The 22926-nt window shown below is 40.6% G+C and overlaps 1 protein-coding gene across 1 annotated transcript in view; it reads right to left on the reverse strand.

Annotated features, from left to right (window-relative positions):
- Positions 1–636: 636 nt before the first annotated feature.
- Positions 637–22926, reverse strand: part of SPON1 (spondin 1) — a 164600-nt gene continuing 142310 nt past the window's right edge. The window contains exons 8-16 of the mRNA XM_015863517.3: positions 12026–12227; positions 11716–11856; positions 11270–11345; positions 10631–10813; positions 10114–10284; positions 9837–10004; positions 8796–8960; positions 4941–5204; positions 637–4288 (exon numbers count right to left, since the gene is read on the reverse strand). Coding sequence (XP_015719003.3) covers positions 4125–4288; positions 4941–5204; positions 8796–8960; positions 9837–10004; positions 10114–10284; positions 10631–10813; positions 11270–11345; positions 11716–11856; positions 12026–12227 — 1534 coding nt within the window. The 3' untranslated portion in view covers positions 637–4124. The remainder of the gene's footprint in view (positions 4289–4940; positions 5205–8795; positions 8961–9836; positions 10005–10113; positions 10285–10630; positions 10814–11269; positions 11346–11715; positions 11857–12025; positions 12228–22926) is intronic.

Raw genomic sequence — 22926 nt, forward strand, 5'->3', positions numbered from 1 at the left:
CTCTTCTGATGGAGATTTATGGGCTGTAATAGCATAATAACTGCTCCAGATATCTTCCCATTCGGTACATATAACATGAAACAACTGCTCCCTAAATACACTTTCCTTCACACTGTCACTGGAGAAAGAGTAGGTTAGCTCACTTGGCTACTGACAATTGTCCTTCAGAATAGTCAGTCCATCGGTTGTATGTAACACGACAGTGCCCAGCAGTCCTGCTAGACCAGACTTTTCTTATTTTTTTTTGCTGGAGCTCCACTGTTTACCAACAAGCAGAAGCAGGACTGCAGAAGGTGAGTTCTGGCTCTGTTATCCATTTCCCTGTTTGTGCATCATGTGCTCTTTTAAATAATTTCTCTTTACAAAACAAAACCAGCATCAGAATAATAATTTGAGTAATGATGTTAAGCTACTCTGTGATTTCTTAACTAGCTGAAAACTGCCAATAAAAACACTATACAAGTAATTTCCAAGTGGTTATAGTTCGCAGATGTAATAAAATTCAGCTCATTCTAAGTATCCCATTGACTTGAACAGGACTGAAATGTAAAGAAAAGCATGGCTTGTTTAGTGTATGGTTGGGTTTTTGGGTGTACATCATTATGCTGGTGAAATAGAATCACATGCAATTTCACATTTCATAGTAAAGATGTCTTTATTCCAAAATAATAACGTGTTAGCCAGACAACTACAAAACATCTACACAAGACTTTGGTAAGAAATATTCATGGTAGCCTTTTTGTAATTCCACTGCAAACAAAAACAGTGAAGGAAATCTAAGAATGCAATCAAACAAAATATTGTTTTAAATGGTACATTGCACACACAGAGCCCTACTGTACACTTGTTATGCCCCTAACTTTTCTTTTGTAATACGTGTAAAGCTTCTACGGTTCGTATGTTAGAAAAGAATAACAAACACACAATGCTAAAATCTGATAGTTGAGGTCTACAAAAGTGGAGCGATGTCTGTGCTTTCAGTTCAGCAATATTATTCGTGAGGCGAGAGAGAAAGTTCTCATCTCTATTGACTGAGAACCAGTGGCTGTTACACGACTAGAAAGTTTACAGTAACAATGCAATACTTCTACATATCATTTATCAGAGCTTGTTTTACTGTTCTGAATAGAAAATCAACCTCATTTTTTTGTTCATTTGTTTTCGTTTGCTCTTTTTAATTTTTCATTTTATTTTATTTTTTTACAAAATGTAACAAGCTTAAATATTTCTTTTTGTATCAAGTTAGAAGTAAGACAAGTGACTCCTCAAGTGTTCCAAGAGAAAAACAGTGCGAAAATCTGAACCTAAGCAGAAATGATCACACATATCTGCCCGAGTGCAACCTACGTTGTCATTGCATGGATTAACAAGGTGGGAAAATATCCAACATTCGTAACTTTAAAGAGCCTAAGAGAAATGACTGGGAATCACACCGAAGAGCCTCCTTGCTAAAAGACAGTTATGTCTGTGGAGCATCAGATTGGTCAGAACCGCAGTGAAAGGAAAGCCAGACTCATTGGTTTTGTGTGGGCTTTTTTGTAAGCACGTCCATTAAAATGCTACACATTTCCTACATGCCTAAAGGTACATCTGGACTGTGCAGCCTTTGCCCAAGGGAATGATTAAAAGATAAAACAGCTCGATGAACCGGAAAAGTGATGAAAATAAAGACAACGTTAATTTTAATTGATTATTTGCAGAAGCTGGCATGGTTCTGCAGGATTAGAATGAACAGCTGGTAAGGATCGATGAGAAAAAATGCACTCTCTAAAATCATATCATTACTTTTTACCATTCAAGAGATGCACCACTTCTGCTCCACCACCCCTGGCTCTCAGATGTCCGAACACACAACACCACTCTGTCACACAATATACAGCCAAAGGTTCTCTTTGTTACTGACCCACCTCAGCTGGCTGGCCTCTGTCACACTCAGCAGGAGTAGCTCGCAGAGGTACTAAACAGCTCTGGTCTGTAACCTTGCCTGGCATTCTTTGCTGTAGCCCTTCTCTGCAACCGTCTGCTTTTCCACCCGCAATGTGCTCAACTGGTCACTGCTTCACAGTCTTTATCATTGCACGGGATTTTATTTTGTGGTTGTAAAAAGGGTAACGTGAAAGGTAAGATCATAAATACATTACTTAGGGACACTCTTCTTGCTACAGTGTAATGATAGTGCTATCGGTACAGATTTTTTCAATAGGCACAAGGAGGCAAACTAGATTAATATCTATTATTAAATGAGCCAAGCTGTGCAAAATGTGAAGTGTTTGGTTTTAGCATGAAACTGTGTTTTTTGCTGTTTGTTTTTCTCCTGGTTTGGTTCCCTAAGAGCTTACACCCATTTCATTTAGCAGCATCAGAAGAGGCTAAGCACTAATTTCAGCTCTAAGAAATGCAATAAAATACCTCAAGGTATGCTGTGGAAGTCCTGAGCGGTCCTTGCAGAGTCCACTGGTGATCTGCTGATGAGAAGCCCAATGGTGTAATGCAACCTGCCCATCCAGATACAGGGAGGTAACGAGATCCCCAGAGCAGTGGAGGTGAAGTCAAACAGCCTCAGCGGGCTGTGGCTCACATTGAGTGCGGACGCTTAAAACCTTGGGTGTTGGGCTCTCACGATAGTGACAGAGCATTAAAAAAGTAACATTTTTAAGGCTGGTTTAAAGAGACTATAACAAAAATGCTTCTCCATTCATTTCTCTCCAGTTTTGTTTTCTTAATGTTAGCATCAACAGTCTTTTATATTCAGTGCATTGTTATTATTTACGTAGAGATATAGGCGTACACTGCCTTTCCTGGACAAAAAATGTCACCTTCAACCCTTATATTTAACATTAAATTGATAAACTTACGGGACAGTATTCTATTCCAATACAAGTGAATCTCAAAGTCCCACACCTCATTAAGTGCAGGGAAAACAGCTAAACGCTTAGGAGAAAATGTAAAATAAAAAAAGCAACGAGAGTGGTTGGGAGCCGATTTCAGACAGTTTGTTGCTTGCTTAAGGGGCCAGGAAAGATGTATATCCCGACTAGTGCATATCAAAGTGGATAATTCTCAGAATTATAGTCACTTTCAGATCCTACTAAACTCCAAGTGAAAAGACATAAACGATGCTGCTGGAAATTTATTCTTGTATTTATCTGTAATTTTTAGTTTTTTATTTTATTTTTTCTTGTGCAATCGTTTCATTTCAACAGTTCCCTTTCCTTTTGTTTGCTACGAGGGATGTGGAAGAACCTAGGTCACCTATTCTCTAGTGTTGTATCATACAACTCTTTCTCTCTTAGCCTGCGACCAACATCCTTCTGAAACTGCATCTAGTCCTGCAGTGTCCCTCAGGGGTAGGTCTTCTCATCACACGGCTGTTGTGACTCGCAGTGTTTGGACCAATTTCTCTTAGTTCTGTGCCCATTTTGAGAGATGGTGGATAGGTGTTATGACAGCCACGTGTTCTTTGTGCGTTGTGACCGTGTTATATGGGCTGACATCGCTACTGAGCTGCACAACAGATTACTTAAGTTGTTATTTAAGAAACAAAGCTGATTTTGCACTGAGTGCAGCATCCACGCGAACAAAAGTATATAGGGTAATTATCTCAACTATCACTTAACCCAGTGCTGTAAAAAGTTAAACATGCACCTTTAGTATTGTTGAACCAGCATTACTGAATTTTTTCCTTGGCATAGTTGTATGATCACGTAGGCACTGCTTTGGATTCTTAAAATCAAATCAAGAGAGAAATCCTCCCACGTATGAAAAATGTCACTTCAATTTATGTTAATACGCATGCATCCCATGTCTTTACAAGTAGTATTTCTATATGGCTATTCCATGTCCACAGATATGTCTGCATTTCAGTTAAATGACTCACAATGACCTACTACTTTTATGCATTAAGGGCTAGCTGGAGCATCCAAGATTTACTCTCAGCAGTAATCTGTGAGGAAATATTTATAAAATAGATTTCTTGCACCAGCAAGACTAAAAAGCAAACCACACTGCAAAAATGAAAACTAATATACACTTCATATATTTTTTTTTTGTTTTGTTTTAAAAACCAAACCAAGGTTGACTTTCCTTTTAGCTCAGAGGGCATCGCTTGGAAGCCTTGTCTTTTCCTAACAAGGATGAACGTTACATGCTCTTAGCTCCTTTTTGTCTTTGCAGCTTGTAAACTGAGTGCTTTTGGACCTCTTCTTTACCATCATGTAGCGCTCTTGAATTCCACCTCCACAGAGTGCAGAGCATTCTGTCCAAGCGGTCCATGGTTTCAGCCTACAAACTGTGGGAAAAATAAAGATGTCATTTGACTGAGTCTAACGTGTGCTACTATGCATGATCTGCACACTTGCATCTTCGGAATTTGAGACTGCACGCTGCCTAATTTAGGCAGTATGTAATAAAGGAACACAAATAAATATACAGAAGGTGCATTTGAAAGACATTGAGAAATGGATTAAAAAAGGAAATTCCTGTCTCCATTATGCAACATAAAAATTGTTAAATGTCAGACAGGTATAAACCACAATTTAGCTGTGATTCATATGCTGGTAACGTAAGCTATACAAGATACTGCATTTTGTTGATTAGAGGCATCCGTGCTTGAGTACTGCCCCTCACCAAAAGGAGCAGGCCTCTCAGAATAGGTTGACTGAATCAAATTACTGAGTTAACTTGATAATTACAGAGATCACACGTGGGTAGAAGCGAGCCTTTCTCCATTATACCCTAAACACACGTTGAACTTTTCTGATCACAACCGAACACTGAAACGGCTGTACTTTATTTTGTTGGTAAAACTTACCCTGAACACCGTAATGCTTGTAACACTGACAAAAGTTACCAGTGCAATAAGAGGAGGAGCTGCTCACAAATCCTTCATTGTCATACAGAAGGTCCGATGTGAGCGTATTCGCCAGTGCTTTTGCACTCACCTGGATATTGCTCATTATCGATGTTTTTTTTAGCTTGTTCGCTTCTTCGTTTCTCCCGGGCTTCTTTCCAGCGCCTTTTTTCCATTCCTGGGCCTCTCAGGCATTTCCTTACTCGACATTTTGTACGTTGAACAGTTTCTGGGCATGCCGTTCCTCCAAATTGTGGTTCTATTTTTATCATTCTCGTTCTGATCATGTGGCCCTTTCCACACGAAGTATTGCATTCGGACCACTGGGACCACTCAGTCAGCTCACAGTCAATGGCTGCAAAGAATGAGAAATGTTACGTGGAATCTGTGTTGTCTGGCAACCTAAGCATAAGTTCAAAAAGAAATAAACACTCCTGGTGAGTATCTGCATATCTAAATACACAAATGAGAATTAAACCTCCACTCTTCTGCAAGATTTTCTGAGGCTGAACATTAAGATGGTCTGAATTCATTTCTAACAGAAATATTACGTGACTCTTTTCTCCGGTTTCTTTTTCAAGAGCGGGGCTGGCAGATCACTTACCTGACAACAAACATAAATCATTTTCCTGTGCCTTCTTCAATTTTTCATCCTACACATTTATATTAAAAGCTGTCTGAAATCAAGTAATACTTACAAACTGTGTGACACCTGAAACCTAACCCTTTCTTTAACTGGCATATGTAAAGCTTTAAGTGGTCTATTCTACATAAAACAGAAGAAAAACACAACAAAACAAGAAAAACATAGGAGGAGCTTTTTTTTAAAGCCAAAAGGAAAGAAAGTAACTTCCGTATTATTTTTTTCAATAGCAGCAAATGATGCCAGAACCATTAAGTCTACGTCTTATAAGTTTTCATCTTTTCACTACTCCCTAAAGCTCACAGCCCTAGTAAGTGATAACCTAAATGATATTTCACATTATTTAATAAGATCTGAATTAACAAATTGCGGTAGAAAAGCCTTTTCTAGCCAATATTTTTTGAGAAAAATAATCTAGTTAGGTATAAAGCCTTAGAAACCAGCTGGCAACAGGGCATGAAAAGCAATCAGATCCTGTTCATTTAGCTATGCCTCAGGCTATCGCTCTTCACAAAGACAGCAAAGCAATCAGAAGTCTACACCACCCATGAAGGGAGAGGTTTTCGTTGAGAAGGGTCTAAGACCATTGCTGGTGTTTCCATGCTGTGTGCTGGCCTACATGACATTTCCGGATTGCAAAGGGATGCAGATTATTAAGAAGGGTGTGGTACAGGTGAGAGCTATATCAAAGATGGAGCCTTTCTCTTGTTCATTTTGTGAAGCAAAAGAATCTTGTGAGTGATGCTGAATTTTTATTCCCTTCCTGCCTCACATTCTGCATTTGAGTAAAAAAACTAGGTCTGACTTACAATTAATTCTGACTTGTTTGCTATCGGGAAGTGCACAAACCGTTGCCTGAAGTTATGGTATTATGTTCAATATGGAATAATTATAATTATAATTATAATTATAATTATATAATTATAATTATATACCTAAAGCAATATTGCTCATCACCATAGGACTAAGTAAGGCAACACGAGGACATAGACATTATATAGCTCTTAATAACCAAGAGTACACAATAAGAAATTAAGAAGATTATGGAACAGATCCTCCTGGACAACATGCTTGATCACATAAAGAACAAGCATGTGATCCGAGACAGCCAGCATGGCTTCACCAGGGGAAGGTCATGCTTAACTAATCTTGTGGCCTTCTATGATGGAGTGACGGCGTTGGTGGATGAAGGGAAGGCGACCGATGTCATTTACCTGGACCTGAGCAAGGCCTTTGACATGGTCCCCCATCACATCCTCATCTCCAAATTGGAGGGAGGTGGATTTGATGGGTGGACAACTAGATGGATAAGCAATTGGTTGAAAGGCCGCAGACAGAGGGTGGTGGTCAATGGCTCTATGTCCAGGTGGAGGCCGGTAACGAGCGGCGTCCCTCAAGGGTCTGTCTTGGGACCGGTGCTCTTTAACATCTTTATTAATGACATCGATGAGGGAATGGAGTGCACCCTCAGCAAGTTTGCTGATGACACCAAGCTGAGTGGTGCAGTCGATACGGTGGAGGGAACAGATGCCATTCAGAGGGACCTTGACAGGCTGGAAAGCTGGGCTCGGGTGAACCTAATGAGGTTCAACACGGCAAAGTGCAAGGTTTTGCACTTGGGCCGGAAGAACCCCAGGCACCTGTACAGGCTGGGAGGAGTTGTCCTTGAGAGCAGCTCGGCTGAAAAAGACCTAGGGGTCCTGATAGATGAGAAACTTAACATGAGCCAGCAGTGCGCTCTGGCAGCCCGGAAAGCAAACGGGATCCTGGGCTCCATCAGGAGAGGGGTGGTCAGCAGGGATAGGGAGGTGATCATCCCTCTCTACTCTGCTCTTGTGAGGCCCCATCTGGAGTACTGTGTCCAGGTGTGGAGTCCTCAGTACAAAAAAGATATGGAGATTTTGGAAAGGGTCCAGAGGAGGGCCACAAAGATGATCAGGGGGCTGGAGCACCTCCCCTATGAGGACAGGCTGAGGGAGTTGGGTTTGTTCAGCCTGGAGAAGAGAAGGTTGCGAGGTGACCTCATTGCAGCCTTTCAATACCTGAAGGGAACTTACTCCCAGGAGGGGAGTAAACTCTTCGAAAGGGCTGATAATAGCAGGACTAGGGGAAATGGTTTTAAGTTGAAGGAGGGAAGATTTAGGTTGGATGTTAGGGGAAAGTTCTTTACTAGAAGGGTGGTTAGGTCCTGGAACAGGCTGCCCAGTGAGGTTGTGGATGCCCCGTCCTTGGAGGTGTTCAAGACCAGGTTGGACAGGGCCCTGGGCAACCTGATCTAGTAAATGTGTATGTTTGGTGGCCCTGCTAGGCAGGGGGGTTGGAACTACATGATCCTTGAGGTCCCTTCCAACCCGGGTAATTCTGTGATTCTGTGATTCTGTGAAATAAAGTGCCCCTGTGGGTTGACTTAGGAGTATTACAGATGGGAAAGCAAGAATCAGAGCAGAAAAATGCAAAACTATTTGCTTACAGAGTTCAAGGAGGTAACGACTGCTCTTATCAACTCCTGACCCACCCTCTGTAGAATCCAAAAGCAGTCTATACAGCACTGTAGGTTACAGAGTGCATTCCCACAGCTAGACAGAGTATTCCAGATGTGGCCTTACCAAGGCAGGGTAGAGGAGAGCGATCACCTCCCTCGCCTGCTGGCCACGCTCTTTTCGATACACCTAAGGATACCATTTAATTTTTTGGCCAAAAGGGCATGCTGGTAGCTAATGGACAACCTGTTGTACACTAGGTTGTCTAAGTTCTTCTCTGCAGAGCTCGACTCCAGCAGGTCAGCCCCTAACCTGTGCTGATACATGTGGTTATTCCTACCCAAGTGAAGGATTCTACACATGCTCTTTTTAAACCTCAACAGGTCCCTCTCTGCTCAACTCTTCAGTCCACCTGGGCCTCATTGCACGGCAGCACAGCCTTCTAAGTGTCAGCCACTCCTCCCAGCTTTGTATCACCAGTAAATTTGCTGAGACAAGACTCTATCCCGTAATCCACATAAGCAATGAAGATGTTGAACAAGACCTGACCCAGCAGCAACCCCTGGGGAACACCACTACAACTACAAGTAGGCTGTGCCACTGATCACAACTCTCAGAGCTCTGCCAATCAGCCAGTTCTCAATCAGCCTCACTGTCCACTCCATCCACCTTGTACTCCCTAAGCTTCAATTTAAAGAATATTAAGTAAGTTATAATATTAAAGAAAAATGAAAAAAGATGCTAACAAATAACAATAGACTTGTGACCCAAGACTCCCATACATAAAATTGGTTTTCCTTTCCCCAAAGGTTTCCACACTTACGGCATTCAGGTAACATGCATTTCTCTGCTTGCTCTAGTTCCTCATTGCAGTCTCCAAGCTCAGCTGCAGATTTCAGCATCCTTTGCCGGGTTCGCATTCCCTTCCCACATGTTACGCTGCAGTCGCTCCATTCAGACCACGGGGATAGAAGGCAGGGAATAGTATCTGATACGGATTAAAAAAGGTAATGAGCACTTGTTGTGGGTAATGTACGAAGCTATGCGTTCTGAAAATAACACAGGTGGAAAACATACTATTATCTGCCTTCCACCACCTATACTTTGTTGTCACTTCGGACAAAATGAGTCACAAGCAGAATGATGCTTTTTACAGAAGTTCAAGGAGAAAAAATTAAAAGGCTCTCCTGTTTTAATCGCTTTTCTTTTCTATGCTTTTCTATATCTTATTCATCTCTGTACAGTTTCAATACTATCAAAGGATAAACAGCAAAAAGTATGTTTCAATAATGATTCCTGTAAAAAACATGCATTGTTTTTGTACCCAGAACTGGAAGTCATGCTGACCTCATGTGAGATGGGATATTTAGACATTTATCTTAATTTCATTTTGTTGTTGTTGAAAATCTTAGCATTTCCTAAAAAAAACCAAACCAACCAAACCCTAACAGAGCACTCAGAGACAGGATAAGGATGAGGATGACTGGTTGAACAAAAGGTGAACATCAATTCCTGGACTGCTCACAGGCTAAAAGAAAAGGGCACGGTATTATTCTTGCCTTATGTTTAAATACACCTCATATCCCATAACATTAGAGTTGATAATGTATGTATGGCTTGTGAGTAGACACACTGCTGTATGGATAATACAGTAATCGCGTACCACTGAAAATGTTTTACCTTTACTCAGGTTCTGTTAGTTAAAGAGGTACATAATGCACATTCCGTAAGGGAACCAATCTTGAGAAGAACCAGAAAAATCAATGCTGTTTGTGCTTGGGCTATGTTCTGTGGTGTGATGGAGCAGCATGTCAGAAATGATATCTCTCTTTGTAGCAGAGGAGATGAATTCACAGACACTTACGGCACTCGGGCATCATGCATTTCTCTGCCTCTGTAGTTTCTGCCTTGCACATAGATCCGTCAGCAGGAGTCATCTTGATCATTCTGTGTCTTCTTTTCATTCCTGTGCCACAACTAGCGCTGCATTCATCCCACTCTCCCCATTCGGTGACAAGGCAGCTGCTAGGGGCTACACAAAATGGAGAGAGAAGGTCCTTTGGTAGTAGAGCTCATAAGAAAAACTGTTTCAGGCAGCTCTTCTATCGACTGGATTTTACAAAGCAAAATGAAATACTTACAACATTCCTCATTTACAATACATTTCTCAGTTTCCTCAGTAGGCACTTTGCACATAGAGCCATCTTCTGGGAATTGTTTTACATATCTCTCTCTAGATCGCGTTCCCATTCCACAGGAAACACTACAGGGGGACCATGTAATCCAGTCAGACATCATGCAAGTGGAACCATCTAAAATACAGAGGACCATTTCAATTGCTAATATTTACACAATTACCTGCCCACCCTCCAATAAGTCTGCAGCTGCCCATTTATGTGCAGTGGCACTTTTATGATGCTTCTCACATCCTGTCTTCTCTGTTGCTTACTTTACTCCTTTCCTTTATGCTTCTCAGCACCCACTCAGCTGAACTGCAAAATTTGCCACAGACCATTTGGATTTGTATTCTGCTGCAGTTCTTCTTCTTTTTGCTAATACCCAGATCATACAGCAAATAATATCTTCTAAGAACTTTAAGAGAAAAATAAGAGTGCCCCTACGCAGTGTTCTTCTCCTCTACCCTTTCTGCTTGATTACCTTCATCACTGCAGCCCGGACCCATGCACGGCTGAAAATCTTGTGTATCAGGACAGGGCACGCTGAGGTCCAGCTGAGCTTTAAGCATTCTCTGCCTCATCCTCTTGCCCTTCTCACAGGTAGAGGAGCTGCAGGCTGACCAGGGAGACCAGTTGGAATATATGCAGGTCTCAGGGGTATCATCTAAAAACAAGAAAAGGCAGAAAACATTAACGGTACGCTTTCTTCCATCCGCCTCTCTTTATACTTGACTAGTCATTACTTTAGATACTAATACAAAACATTATTTCTTTCTGCACTCTAAACTGCTCAATTTCAACTCCAAAAAACATGACAAATTTGATTTGAAAAACAAGCAAACAAACAAAAACCCCAACACCCACTTTATGTTGAGCCCCCTGAAGGTTATCTTTTATTGCTTTTATTGTTATTGCCATCTGCCAGCTACACATGCAGTACCTCTTCTGTATAAGTGGAGGCTAGTAGCACATACATACCAGAAAGGATGAAAAACTAACACAGTTTCTGACTAATAAGCGGAACTTATTTCTGCTCCTAAGTCGGTTTCTTACTATATATAAAAATGACAGGGGAAAACAAAACAAAATATTGTCCAGCACAAACTAATTCAAAAAGTACCTTCTTCTTTTTCTTCTGGTGCTAGATCTGCCACAATATCATCTATGTTATCAGGTACGATGTTGCACTGTTCACCCTGCAAAGGAAGAAATGATTGTGGAGGTTGGATATAGGAGTGTGTACGTGCAGACGGGTTGAGACAGCGCAATGAGAGGCACTGCTGGAGCTACAGCAGTAGCGAGAGGAAACGCTGAATTACTCATTAGATCATACTTCTTTCTTTTCTATTAATAATAATATTGATAATCTGCAACTAAACAGATGCAGTAATTATTGGAAGTAAGACAAGGAAGCAGTTTTAAATGCAAGAAAGTCATTCTCTACCATTATATTTGTTGGAGGTAGATTAGGGAGCAGAGATTTGCTGGCAGGAAGAAGGAAAAATGTTGCCTTATAAAGTGTGGTTTTTGCTTGCTTAAGGATTCTATGTACAAAATACAGTGTACCTTGCGTGCAATTCTTTCAATAACAACTCTGGCTACCAGCTTGATAGATCCTCCTTCTGGATCATAAAATGGACTCTGAGGGTGATCTAAGCTTGTAAGTGGTCTGATCTTCTCTTGAGGAACGGTAGGTTTGTTGGGTGACTGCAGACAGAAGAAAGGAGACATAAAGATGGCTTAAAACAAAACGAGCAGAGTAGTATAAAGGCACATATGCTGTGACTGTGGATAAAATAGCTTTCATTCCTCACTGACTTTAGGTAAATTTAAGTAAATCAGCTTGGGTGAAATCCATTACAAATAGTCCAAGTACCTCATAGGTAACACCGCTGTCTGTGCCGGCATCCCAGGGGATTAAATCCTGCACGACTTTCTGAACCCAGCCACAGTCCTTGGTGCAGAGATCCTCAGCGGACAGGCCCACATTCCAGTCAGGACTGGGCCCCAGCATGGTGAGGAAAGACATCAGGTGCCGGTGGCGATCAACAGAAAACTCAGCAGAGGGAGCAGCTCTCCTACAAATTGAACACACAAAGGCTTTTAGCAACCGCGTTCAAGTTTTCTGTTAGAGAGCGAGGAAACTGATGCATCGTAATGTGAAACACTGGCGTGACGCTGTGCACAGAGGTGAGAGGCAGGACAGGGGCAGGACTGCTGCTCCGCACGCTATTTTCACTCTCTGTGTGCCATCTGAGATGCAGCCTCGACGTTGTGGCAGGAGGCGTGCAGCTTAGTGGGGGGGAGCGAGCAGCGGAAAGCTGCAGCAATACTCATGTCTCAGTCAGAGAATAATTTCAGCAAATCACCTGTCAGGACACAGACAAAATAAAATGAAAGAGAATAAAAAGAGCACAAATTCCAGTGTCCAAAAGTGCCTGGAAATGTATGTGTGTGTGAAAAAGCACTGATCGGTGCTGTTTTAGTGCTCATGTGAGAGTAAGTGAGAGATTGATGGTTGCTGCCAGTCCCGGAGAGTTCAGCCAAGACTTTGGCAGGTCCTTGCCAGGGTGTGTGAAAGCACCGCTATTCATCTGGCCTTTGTCTGCCGTTCTCTTGGGAAGAACTGGTGATGAAACATGCAGTGCTCTGCCATGCTGGGGAGCAACTACCACATTCCTACGCACGGGGAAATTACAATTAGGCCCGAACTGGAGGTTTCTGTTTAACAGCTGAAAAGCCGCAACTCTTAGTGGCATCTTTCCCATGAACAGCAATGAATGCTGACTTATTCAATATACGATTTTGGCAATCTCGTGCTACCAAACATTTGCCCAATGTCAGTGTAAGTTTTCTTCAGCTGCAGGACTTGGATTGATAAAGCCAGGTTGTTTTTTTCCTCTTTTCCAGTATTATGTCCCCAAAATACTGCCTTATGAGCAACTAAAGTTCACATATTCTTTATGTACGTTTGCTGGTTTTCTTTTTACTGTGTTTCTCGTCTTATTGGGTTGGGTACCTGCATGTACACAGTGCACGTACCCTGTTCACCTGCCCCACTGAGTTTGTTTTCCTTATAAACGCTCACCTCACTGCCAAAATGGGGCATTTTTGTGCCTTTATTCTGGCTCACGCTGCTCTCAATACATTAAGACAAACAAACACGCAAACAAAACCAAACGACCCAAGGACAGTGTTCCCGAATAGACTTCGTGCAGTTTCAAATATTTAAATTAGAGCACCCAGTTCCCTTTCCAGAGAGAAGCTGCATAAGAAGGCAGTTATTAATAGGTAAAATGTTTGGGGCACTTCTGTTCTGAGGTCTTTAGAAATTGTTTCTTACTGTGTAAAATGCCTTATACTGAATTGAAGACACTGAGTAGAAGAGTTTCTAAGTGTCTGATGGCATTAATTCTCCCTTTCCCAGAAAGAAATGCAAATGACTTTTTTTCCCCCTTGACAGACAAATCTGATTTCAACAGAACAATTTCTCTACAGTGAAGTAATAAAATAATGAATTAAGGTATCAGATGATCTCTCAGTCAATACAGTGTTCTGATATATTTGCCAAGTACATAGCGACTGTTCCTGACTTCAATGAACAACGGGACTGACTTACTAGCTTTACTCTATGGGGTTCAAAGACCTTCTGAAAGGACACAGAAAGAGTCTAAACCATACAGAAATAACACTGAATACAGCGAATGATTAGCTGAGTATTTGTATGCCTCGAGGTTACAAGTATGGCCTAACACAGGATAGACACCCAGATCAGCTCTTTCAGAGGAAAAGCCAGAACAGTGTCCCGACACTACATCTCACTGCACTGTGCAGGTGCACTCTCTGAACAACAGGAGGGGCAGACACACTCCTACAGGTTGAAGGCAAACAATCATAAATCACAGGAAGCCTACTTTGGACACACTGTAATGAAAATCTTTCATCACAAGCTATCCCTGCATTAGACATGGGACAATTAAGTCTTCAAATGCTTTCTTAAGAAAGTAAATATTAATTATGCTGGTAACATCATTAAACATGGCACATTCAAGTCTAATTGCATCAGTATTTTGAAACTGTGTGGATGTGTAAAAGACTTCAGTAGGAGACGCTTTGCCTAAAGACTTGGTACGCATTATGTCACGCCAGCAATCCTGAGCCTCCAGTAACTATTCAGCTTCAGAGCACTGTGCAAAACTGGTTCCTTCTTCAGGACAGCTTGGGTCAGGGACACTGTGTGCTATTTTATCCCATGACTGCTTAAAACAGTAACGTAAAAATTGCACAGAGGCCCCTTTTCTCCTTATTCTTCCTCCACTCATGCGCAGGTGTGCGCATGCTGTCTGCAGTGCAATGTGACATTCTAGGTGGGACATAAAAATTGTTTTGATAGGCAGGCAAAAAAAGTATGTATTATCATAAAATATCCTTGTTGGGCTTCCTACTTCATTCCAGCAACTGCTTTCTGCACAGATACTTGTAAGCGGTATGCCTCGCATTTGAACAAGACCTGTACAACACTGGCATGTGTGGTTTTGCAGCCTTTCTTGAATTGCTCTAATTAAGGAAAGGAAATGGGCTGTCCTAAGGTGCTGTCTAATTTTAATTATGTTGTCATATGTGCCAAGTTGCATGTTTGACAATGTCCACAAGAACTCAACCGAGTTCAATTTGCTGTAAGAGACAAACATCACTTTTCCCTACACACATACATGCATAAAAACAGGTGACTGTGAGTTGCACAGCAAATCCTAAACATCTGAGTAAGCTCTAGGTGACAACCCTCAGAGCCCCACAGAGCTGGGATTGCTGCTTGTGTTGCTTGAAGCTGGCAGTACTTTTCCACTGTGAGCCTGATCAGCCTGCTGACAATTCCTGTCACATAATGCAGAGTGAAGCAAAGTACTAGAGATTGTCCTGCATCCTAATTTCCAACCTCCCAGCCCCCACCCCCCACCCATTCCCCAATTTTCTTTATTTTTATTCTGTTTTTTCTTTGTTAACATGATCTGGATCCCCAGCTATAGGGATGACACAAACAGCATCACAAGAAAATGCTCCTTTCTTATTTTTTTTAAAAGGTTAAAAGAGCAAAAACATGACTTTGCTTTGCTAGGTTGTCTTCCCTAAGTGAAAAATCCAGTTGCTGATGCTATCGCTGCTGGGAGCTGGAGGGTTAAGAAGGGTTTTGACAATGCAGTGGAAAAATCAACTTGCTGCAAGACATATTTTTGAGTGTTGAATCAATACTGATGCATTCTACTGCTATCCCTGTGAAGCGTAACAGAGCACAACTAAGGAAGATTGTGGAGAGCAAATGAAAAGAAATAGTGAAAGGAAAATTTTTCAGAATAGAACTTTTTGAGGCTAATCTAGATTTACTGTTTGATTTGCATACAAAGGAAAAGCATAAAAATAAAAGACAGCCCAAGCACGCACACTCTGTAACACTAAGTGGCTCAACAAATAGGAGCACCTACAGGGCTGACTTGGTACCATCAGAGTTGATTTTACTGCCGGCTGCCCTCAGGAGGAGCCTGTCCCCAGCTGGGCAATGCTGGAGGTGCCTCTCAGTGTGCTGTGTGCCTACACACTGTGGTGCTAGGCCAGCTCCAGGCGGAGCTGGCAATAGGGCACCTGGTGTCCTGAGCCTGGAGAACAGCACAGGTGATGGAGGAGTTCAGCCTCCCTCTCGTCCCTTGAACACCTTGGGGAAAGTAAAGTACAGTGCAAAGAACAGTCAACAAATTTGACTGACATCCCCATAGAAAGGTTGAAACACATTTTAATGCCAAGCTGTTATTGTCTCTGAGTGCCACATCAGAGGCGGTGACAGTAAGAGTCTATTTTTCTTTGTGAACAGTAAAGAAGCCTGTCACAAATTTTGAGCCATTTGTCTTTTTGCTTTGTAAAAAATACAGAACCCAAAAACATCCTCTTACTTTGCCATGCATCAGCTCTTAAAATGAAAATAGTGCCTATAACCAGCTAAAGAACACGGATACGTGCAACTGAGTAAGGGATTACTTCATTACTAGTGACATTAAAGCCACTAATCAGAACAAATGCTGCTGTAAATTAACATTAGCCAGAACATTTTGAAAGCATTACAAAAGCAACGGGCTTCACACAGAAGGTTCTTTCAGCTTTTTCATATAGTCATCTAGAAGTACCTTGACTTTAGATAATAATGAACTCTTATTCATTAACATGCCATGTATTTGCTTTAATACCTTTTCAGCACAGTTCTAACAAATACGAAATGTGATCAGGCTTTTGTCACTAGAAAAAAACCCTCTCAGATGTCTCAAGTTAGGACGGTTGCTTCTAAAAAGCTGCCTTACAGCAAACAGATCCTTTTTGACCACAATACACACGAGGTTAGTAACTGGAATATCTGCAAAATGCAGATATGCCTTCCATTTACCTTCAAAGATTTTAAGATATTATCATGCATTTCAACACCATCTATTTTGTGAGTGTCGGGAGCTCAGAGTTTTTCCCCCAGTTCCTGCGTAACTCCTGGAGATCACCAGCATCTTTCCACCTTTATTAACAGAACACACATTTCATTTCATCTAGGCTATGCAAAACACGTGTATATGACTTTTGGCATCTGAAGGTGAGGATTAGGGTAAATCCCATTCCTAGCAAAGAAAAGAAATAGTGATTCAAAAGTTTAAATTCTGCATATAGATTCTGATAAGTAAGTATATGTATATAAAGATGCATAAATATAGATTTAACTGGTAGACTGTTCCCATTATTTGGAGAGTATTTATGCAGGAGTACAGTAGGATAACAGGGTTACTAAGAAGATGTATAGTTACCTGAAAATAATGCATACAGGACAACTCACAAAGTTACAAAGTGAAATGATTTTAGCTTGCGGAAAGACAAGAAAAGTGGTTGGGAAAAAAACCCAATCATAACATAGTAACTACTAATGAGAGGAATGCATAAGAAAAACAAAAGCAAGGATGAGTAAGTTTCTTCTAATTGGTTATTGCAAATCTGTGTGAAGTTCTCTGCTGTGATTGTTCTTAGCTGAGAAACCATAACATATCTTAATACCCAACTTTTTTCTTGGCTAGTGACATTTGAATTTTAAATAGAAAGTAAATGGTAAGTGATAGAAAATGGAACTGCCATATGTGGCTGCTCTGACAAAGAAAAAAAAAAAAAGATGGAAAGGTTGTTTTTTTTTCTCCTTTTCCAACAAACACATATGTTCTCCCTTACTTTTTTGAGATTGAATTATGAAATTCTTAATGTGGGAGTCAGCCCACCTGCCAAACAATGAAGTTTCCCTGACTTTCTGTAGTACACAGAACAGTAAAAGCATTCCTTTGCTTTATAAGCCTGATTTCATTTTTTTGAATAGGATTTAGTTGACACCTAATCAATGTACGTAACTGTTAACACTTAGGTAAATGCAGTAATTAACAACAGCATGTGACCGTGTGCTGGAAGAGGTAGAGATTTATGAAGGACTGTGCCAGCCCTGTGATTCTGGCATGCGATCCAGAATCAGGTGAACTTGTTTTATGTGAAAAATAAGAGGCTCTGCTCTTCATATAAATGGAGCTCTGCAAATCCATTAAAATAGGGTAACCCAGCTGCACATGTGGCATCGAGTTAACGCATTCTTGTTAAGTTCCTAAGATGTTAATATACTTTAAATTTGTATGGTTAAGGTCTTTGTCTTAATCATCCAAATGCATAAATGTACCTAAAGCTCAATCGGATTCAATTTCAAATTCAGATGAATTTGAGGGAGCTGGGATTGTTTGGTCTGGAGAAGAGGAGGATCAGGGGAGACCTCACTGCACTCCACAACTACCTGAAAGCTGGCTGTGATGAGGAGGGGTTTGGCCTCTTTTCCCAGGCAACAAAAAGAACTCGAGAAGTTGTACCAGATAAGGTTTAGATTAGACAGAAAGAAAAACTTTTTATCTCAGAGAGTGGTCAGGCACTGGAATGGCTGCCCAAGGAGGTGGTGGAGTCACCATCCCTGGCAGCGTTCAAGAGGCATCTGGATGCGGAGCTCCAAGTCTGGTTTAGTGGCTTGTGGTAGCTACAGTAATGGGAGGATGCTTGGACTGGATGATCTTGTAGGTCCTTTCCAACCTTGTGAGTCTATGAATTATCAAACTTGTTAAACATGCCAGTTGTGCTGTATGGGTTTTTTAAATTGTGTTTTATCTGGGACTTACTTCAAGTATTTGTTTTGGTTTGCATGAAACAAATATTTCTGATTTCTGGATAAAATTTGTCATTTACTTTCTGGAGGTGGGATGTGCCGCAGGAGGGGATGTTGCATTGCAAGAAGCTTTTAGACCTTCAGTGGAGGAATTTTCCCATTAGCCAAATGCAAAGCTGGAGCACGCAGAACTGTTTTGCATCTCCAGAGTGGTTTATGTATTTGCCTTCACGTTATCAGAAGACGCAATAACTTTTTCCCTACATGCACTTTTTACTTTTGCAGATGAGATTGTCCTTTATGCATTGCTATTTCTGATTAGACTCAGTTAGAATTCTTCTATTTTTGAAAATATTAAACTTCAATGCATTCATCCCAGCTATCTATAAAATCATAGGAGAAAATAGCTGAGCTAGACTAACACCATCATGTTGCCATAGAAACAGGAAACGATGTCTGGCTTTCTCACGCCTCTGATTTTGTACACAAAAACCCTAAACTTTGAAAATGTTTCTTAGCGATGTGCTGTCATGTTGTGGAAGAAAACTTCATTTAACTCTGAACTGGCAGACACTGGTTTGTACCCCCCACCTTAGTCTAGACAGCGCAACATGACCGTGGGAGATAATGAGACAGGGATTTGTGGAAAAAAGAATAGATTTTAAAAATCAAAGGTAAAGACATGCACAGTAGTGACACAACAGAAATGAAAGTTGCCATGAAAGAATCCAAATGTCTGCTTTCTAGGACACTGCATTTGGAGGCCAGGGAGAAGCAACAGAAATCTTTGCATCGCATAATATTCCCAGAATGCATGTCACCAAGCTACTTTAGTTACTATGACCGTGAGCTGTTAAGTGCAAATAGTACAACCACACTAGAGAAAGATTACACCTAAAAAGCATACAACTACAGAATGTGACGTGGCTTTTTTTCTATGTGGTTTTCTCTCTTTGCTGTAGTACATACAATAGCAGCCCTAGAAGGTGTGCAGTAACATACTACTATCACAGCTTATGACTAACTGGACTTCTTTTTGAAGTCTAAAATAAGAACTTTTAATTATTAACATTGCACTCCTGATCCTTTGCGAGCAGTTCAGCATGAAACATGAATTTGTTAAAGACAAAGCTTTTTCATCTTCTCTGCATAACAAATATTCTGCTAGAACGCATTTTTCCATGTAGGATTATGACAAGAGATCTCATCAAGTAAACTGAATTTATAAATGTGAAAAAGATTCTTACTTTAATTGACACATCTGGATTTATTCTGTAGGTAACCTATTTTTTTTCCCAATGTAAAATAGCTTCCTCCTGCCTTTATTATATTTTCTACTAAGCTTTGACTTTCAGTTGCTTGTTTCTAAGAAAATAGGTCAGACTCGGAATAGTTCTATGATCCTTAGTTTTAAGACTTCAAGTACAATTACACTTGTAATTAATGGAAGAAAGATGTCACACTGTAGAGTGACTAAAGAAAGAGCATCTCATGATCTACATCTGTCTGTGCAATATATAAACCTCAGGTTCTGATTCCTTTTTGCATGGGTAATATTGGCTATGGTACAATGTGCAAGTGCCAGCTCGTACACGCTACTTTCTTCCACCTCTGTTCGCTGTTCACCAATATATCTCAAATTTCACTACTGTAGATTGTTCCGTGTTCCAAAAGGCCTCACTCCAAAAATGTTTCTCCCATCAGTTTGAGTGAGCTCTGCACTCAGTTTTGCTCTCACTGCCTCTAGCTTTCACTGAAGTCTTTCCCAAAACTTCTGTTGATTCATTTATGCTTTCTATGGCCTCCCAAATAAGGTCAGTTTCTGAAGAAATAATGAGCTCCCAGGCATCTACAAGCAACTCCAGCAATACTGAGATCTTTATACCTTCATAATACATGGTAAGATGTGAACAGGTTTTTCAGCTCATTGATTATCAACACATTTTTCCAAATCATGGCCATTTAAAACCTTTATAGTTATCAAACTATTAAAACACTTTAAATCTAAGCACAGCACTCTACTGTGCTCTAGTTTGGCTTGGAAATTTAAATCTAAATGCTTAACATGCAGTGAAATTAAACAGAAAAGAAGGTATAGTAACAAGTATCATACGAGGTAAACGCTATATATACATATATAGTATGTATATATTGTTACATATGTAACATTTTGTTTATTTCATGCTTATCAAAAGTGAAACCATTGGTCAGAATCACTCAGACAAAGGGACTGAACATGCAACTTTCCTATGGTCAGGCAAACACTGAAATAACTTGCTACTGTTCTGTGCCTGCACTGAGCTATACTGTGATAACGACACACTGTGCAGCACCACTCTGTAGAAACCTGGGTGGACACGTCCTGTGGGTGTTTTCCTTGTGACTGAGATTTCCCAGTGCCTCACCTACCTTTGTTTGACCTCCCGGATCACCCTCTGGCCCACAGCTTTCCCCTGCAGTCCAGCTGTGCTGTAGCCATGGTTCAGGCACCCTCCTGTCCCCAAAACACAGCAGCCTCTCAGCACCGTCTTATTCCACAGATATGCTCCTGCTGCAGAATGCTTCTTATGTCGAGTTTTAGTTTAGATGAGACATAACTCACACAAAGTCTTTGGAAAATATTCCCAAAGTGCCTACTTAAGGCAAAAAATGAGCCATATTACACAACATCACAACTTTTGTTCTTATACAAGTGTATCTCTACTCGGAAAGAGAAGCTTAGGGATTTAAGAAGCACTTCTAAGGATATCAAAATTTAAATCAACTCATCTGTCAAGAGAGAAGCACATCATAATTCTTCAGCAAAAAAACAAAACAAAACAAAAAAAACACCAAAAAACCTATTATCTTTTCTTTTTGGATAACACAGATCCAGCGATATGTCAAATATAACCACATTACACTCATCTCACTTCATTATAATGGCAAGTCACCAAGAATAAATTTGTAACTGAGACAATTTATCAGCCTATGCCTCGTTCCAATTCTTCATGCTCGAGCTACTAGCGGTTTTATATCCTTTTATTTTGTGAGTTGTTCATGACGACTTGTTATGAATGAGACAGTCAGGCTTGTACAAATTTAATTACTTCTTGGCTGGAAGTTTGATTTTCCTGGATGTAGCTGTTATTGCATTGAAAATCACGTTACTGTGACTTCAGTGCACTTCAGGTACAGTACTGTCCCTGTTACAATGGCAGCAGCAGAGTAGGCTCGTATGGCAGACTGCTCAATCATGTGCTGTCCCAGTAACGGTCTCACTACTATGGTCAAAGATCTGCCAATATTATGAGCTATTAGCAGCAATTACACCATTAGAAATTTCTGCCAACAATCCCAACCCCGTGCCCATCCCCTCCCCCCCCTCCTAAACAGATCCTTACATTGGTCATTAAAGCTGGCTTTAGAATACAGTTTTACATTGTCTTAGGATGATAGTTACTTAGGTTTCTTTTATAATCAGTTGCACTATTTGAACTGTTCACACTACCCACTTTACTACATGGAGAGAGACGGTACCCTCACAAATCATACTGATGGTCACTACTTATATAAGGAAAGTCAAATGTATCACCTGCTAACTGAACAGCTATGCACAAATGAAATTATCTGCACCTTTGCTTTGGAGTAAATCAGCTGACATTAATAACATCACCATGCACATTGAGAGAAGGATTTATCTGTCACACAGAAGTTTAAGTGATTTTTTTTTTATAGACAGTAATAGGAAATGAAAGCAATATTGAACACTGTGACTAAAAATCACATCTTTGTAGTGCCTTACAACATTATCAGGCTGCTTCTGTATCAGTACTGCTACTAAGCTTGTTCTGTATGCTCTATAATGACTCAATATATTGTATATTTTGCAAGGCTGTACTATTTACAACTATATGAAATACTCACTACTATTCCCAACTATATTAAAGGACAGAATTTGCTTTTCAGAAGTCTATTATACTATCAAAGTCTTTCCGATGTCCAAAACAGCAGGGCTGTGAGCTCCCCTGTATGTATCCTTCACATGCCAGCTCTCTGCACACAGAGCCACCAAAGTCGCACAAGCACTCTGAGGTCACTAGGTTGTGCTCACAGCATAACTAAGAGTTAACCAGGTGTCCTACATCACTGTCTCTTTAATTAAAATAATGTTCCAGCCTCTCATATACTCAACTTTTACTCACCGGAAGATATGAAGCTGCTGGGCTTTTCTCTTCTAGTAAGCATTAACTACACTTAAACTTGCACTATTAAAAGAGACTTAATGGTAGTGCACCTATATGCACATCATGAGGTGCTCAGAGGGTTAAATGCAGCTACAGATGTACATATAAATGTGTAAAGCAAGAAAATACCTGAACCTTCCTTTACTAGAAGTACAGAAGGAGAAGATAAATGTTGCATCGACCAATTAGGAGAAAATACCAAACAAAAAAAGAGCATTGTACAGCATATAAGATGTAGCAATAAATAATAAGGTTCCTTGTTGCTCTATAACCCTCTGCTGACTCTTAGGCACTGTAGGCGAAATTATACACATACAAGTTTCAAATCATTAGGTCGAACAGTGTTTA

The sequence above is a fragment of the Coturnix japonica genome, chromosome 5 (genome assembly GCF_054131305.1).
Source record: "Coturnix japonica strain WE chromosome 5, WE-NBRP24, whole genome shotgun sequence".
Lineage (NCBI taxonomy): Eukaryota > Metazoa > Chordata > Aves > Galliformes > Phasianidae > Coturnix > Coturnix japonica.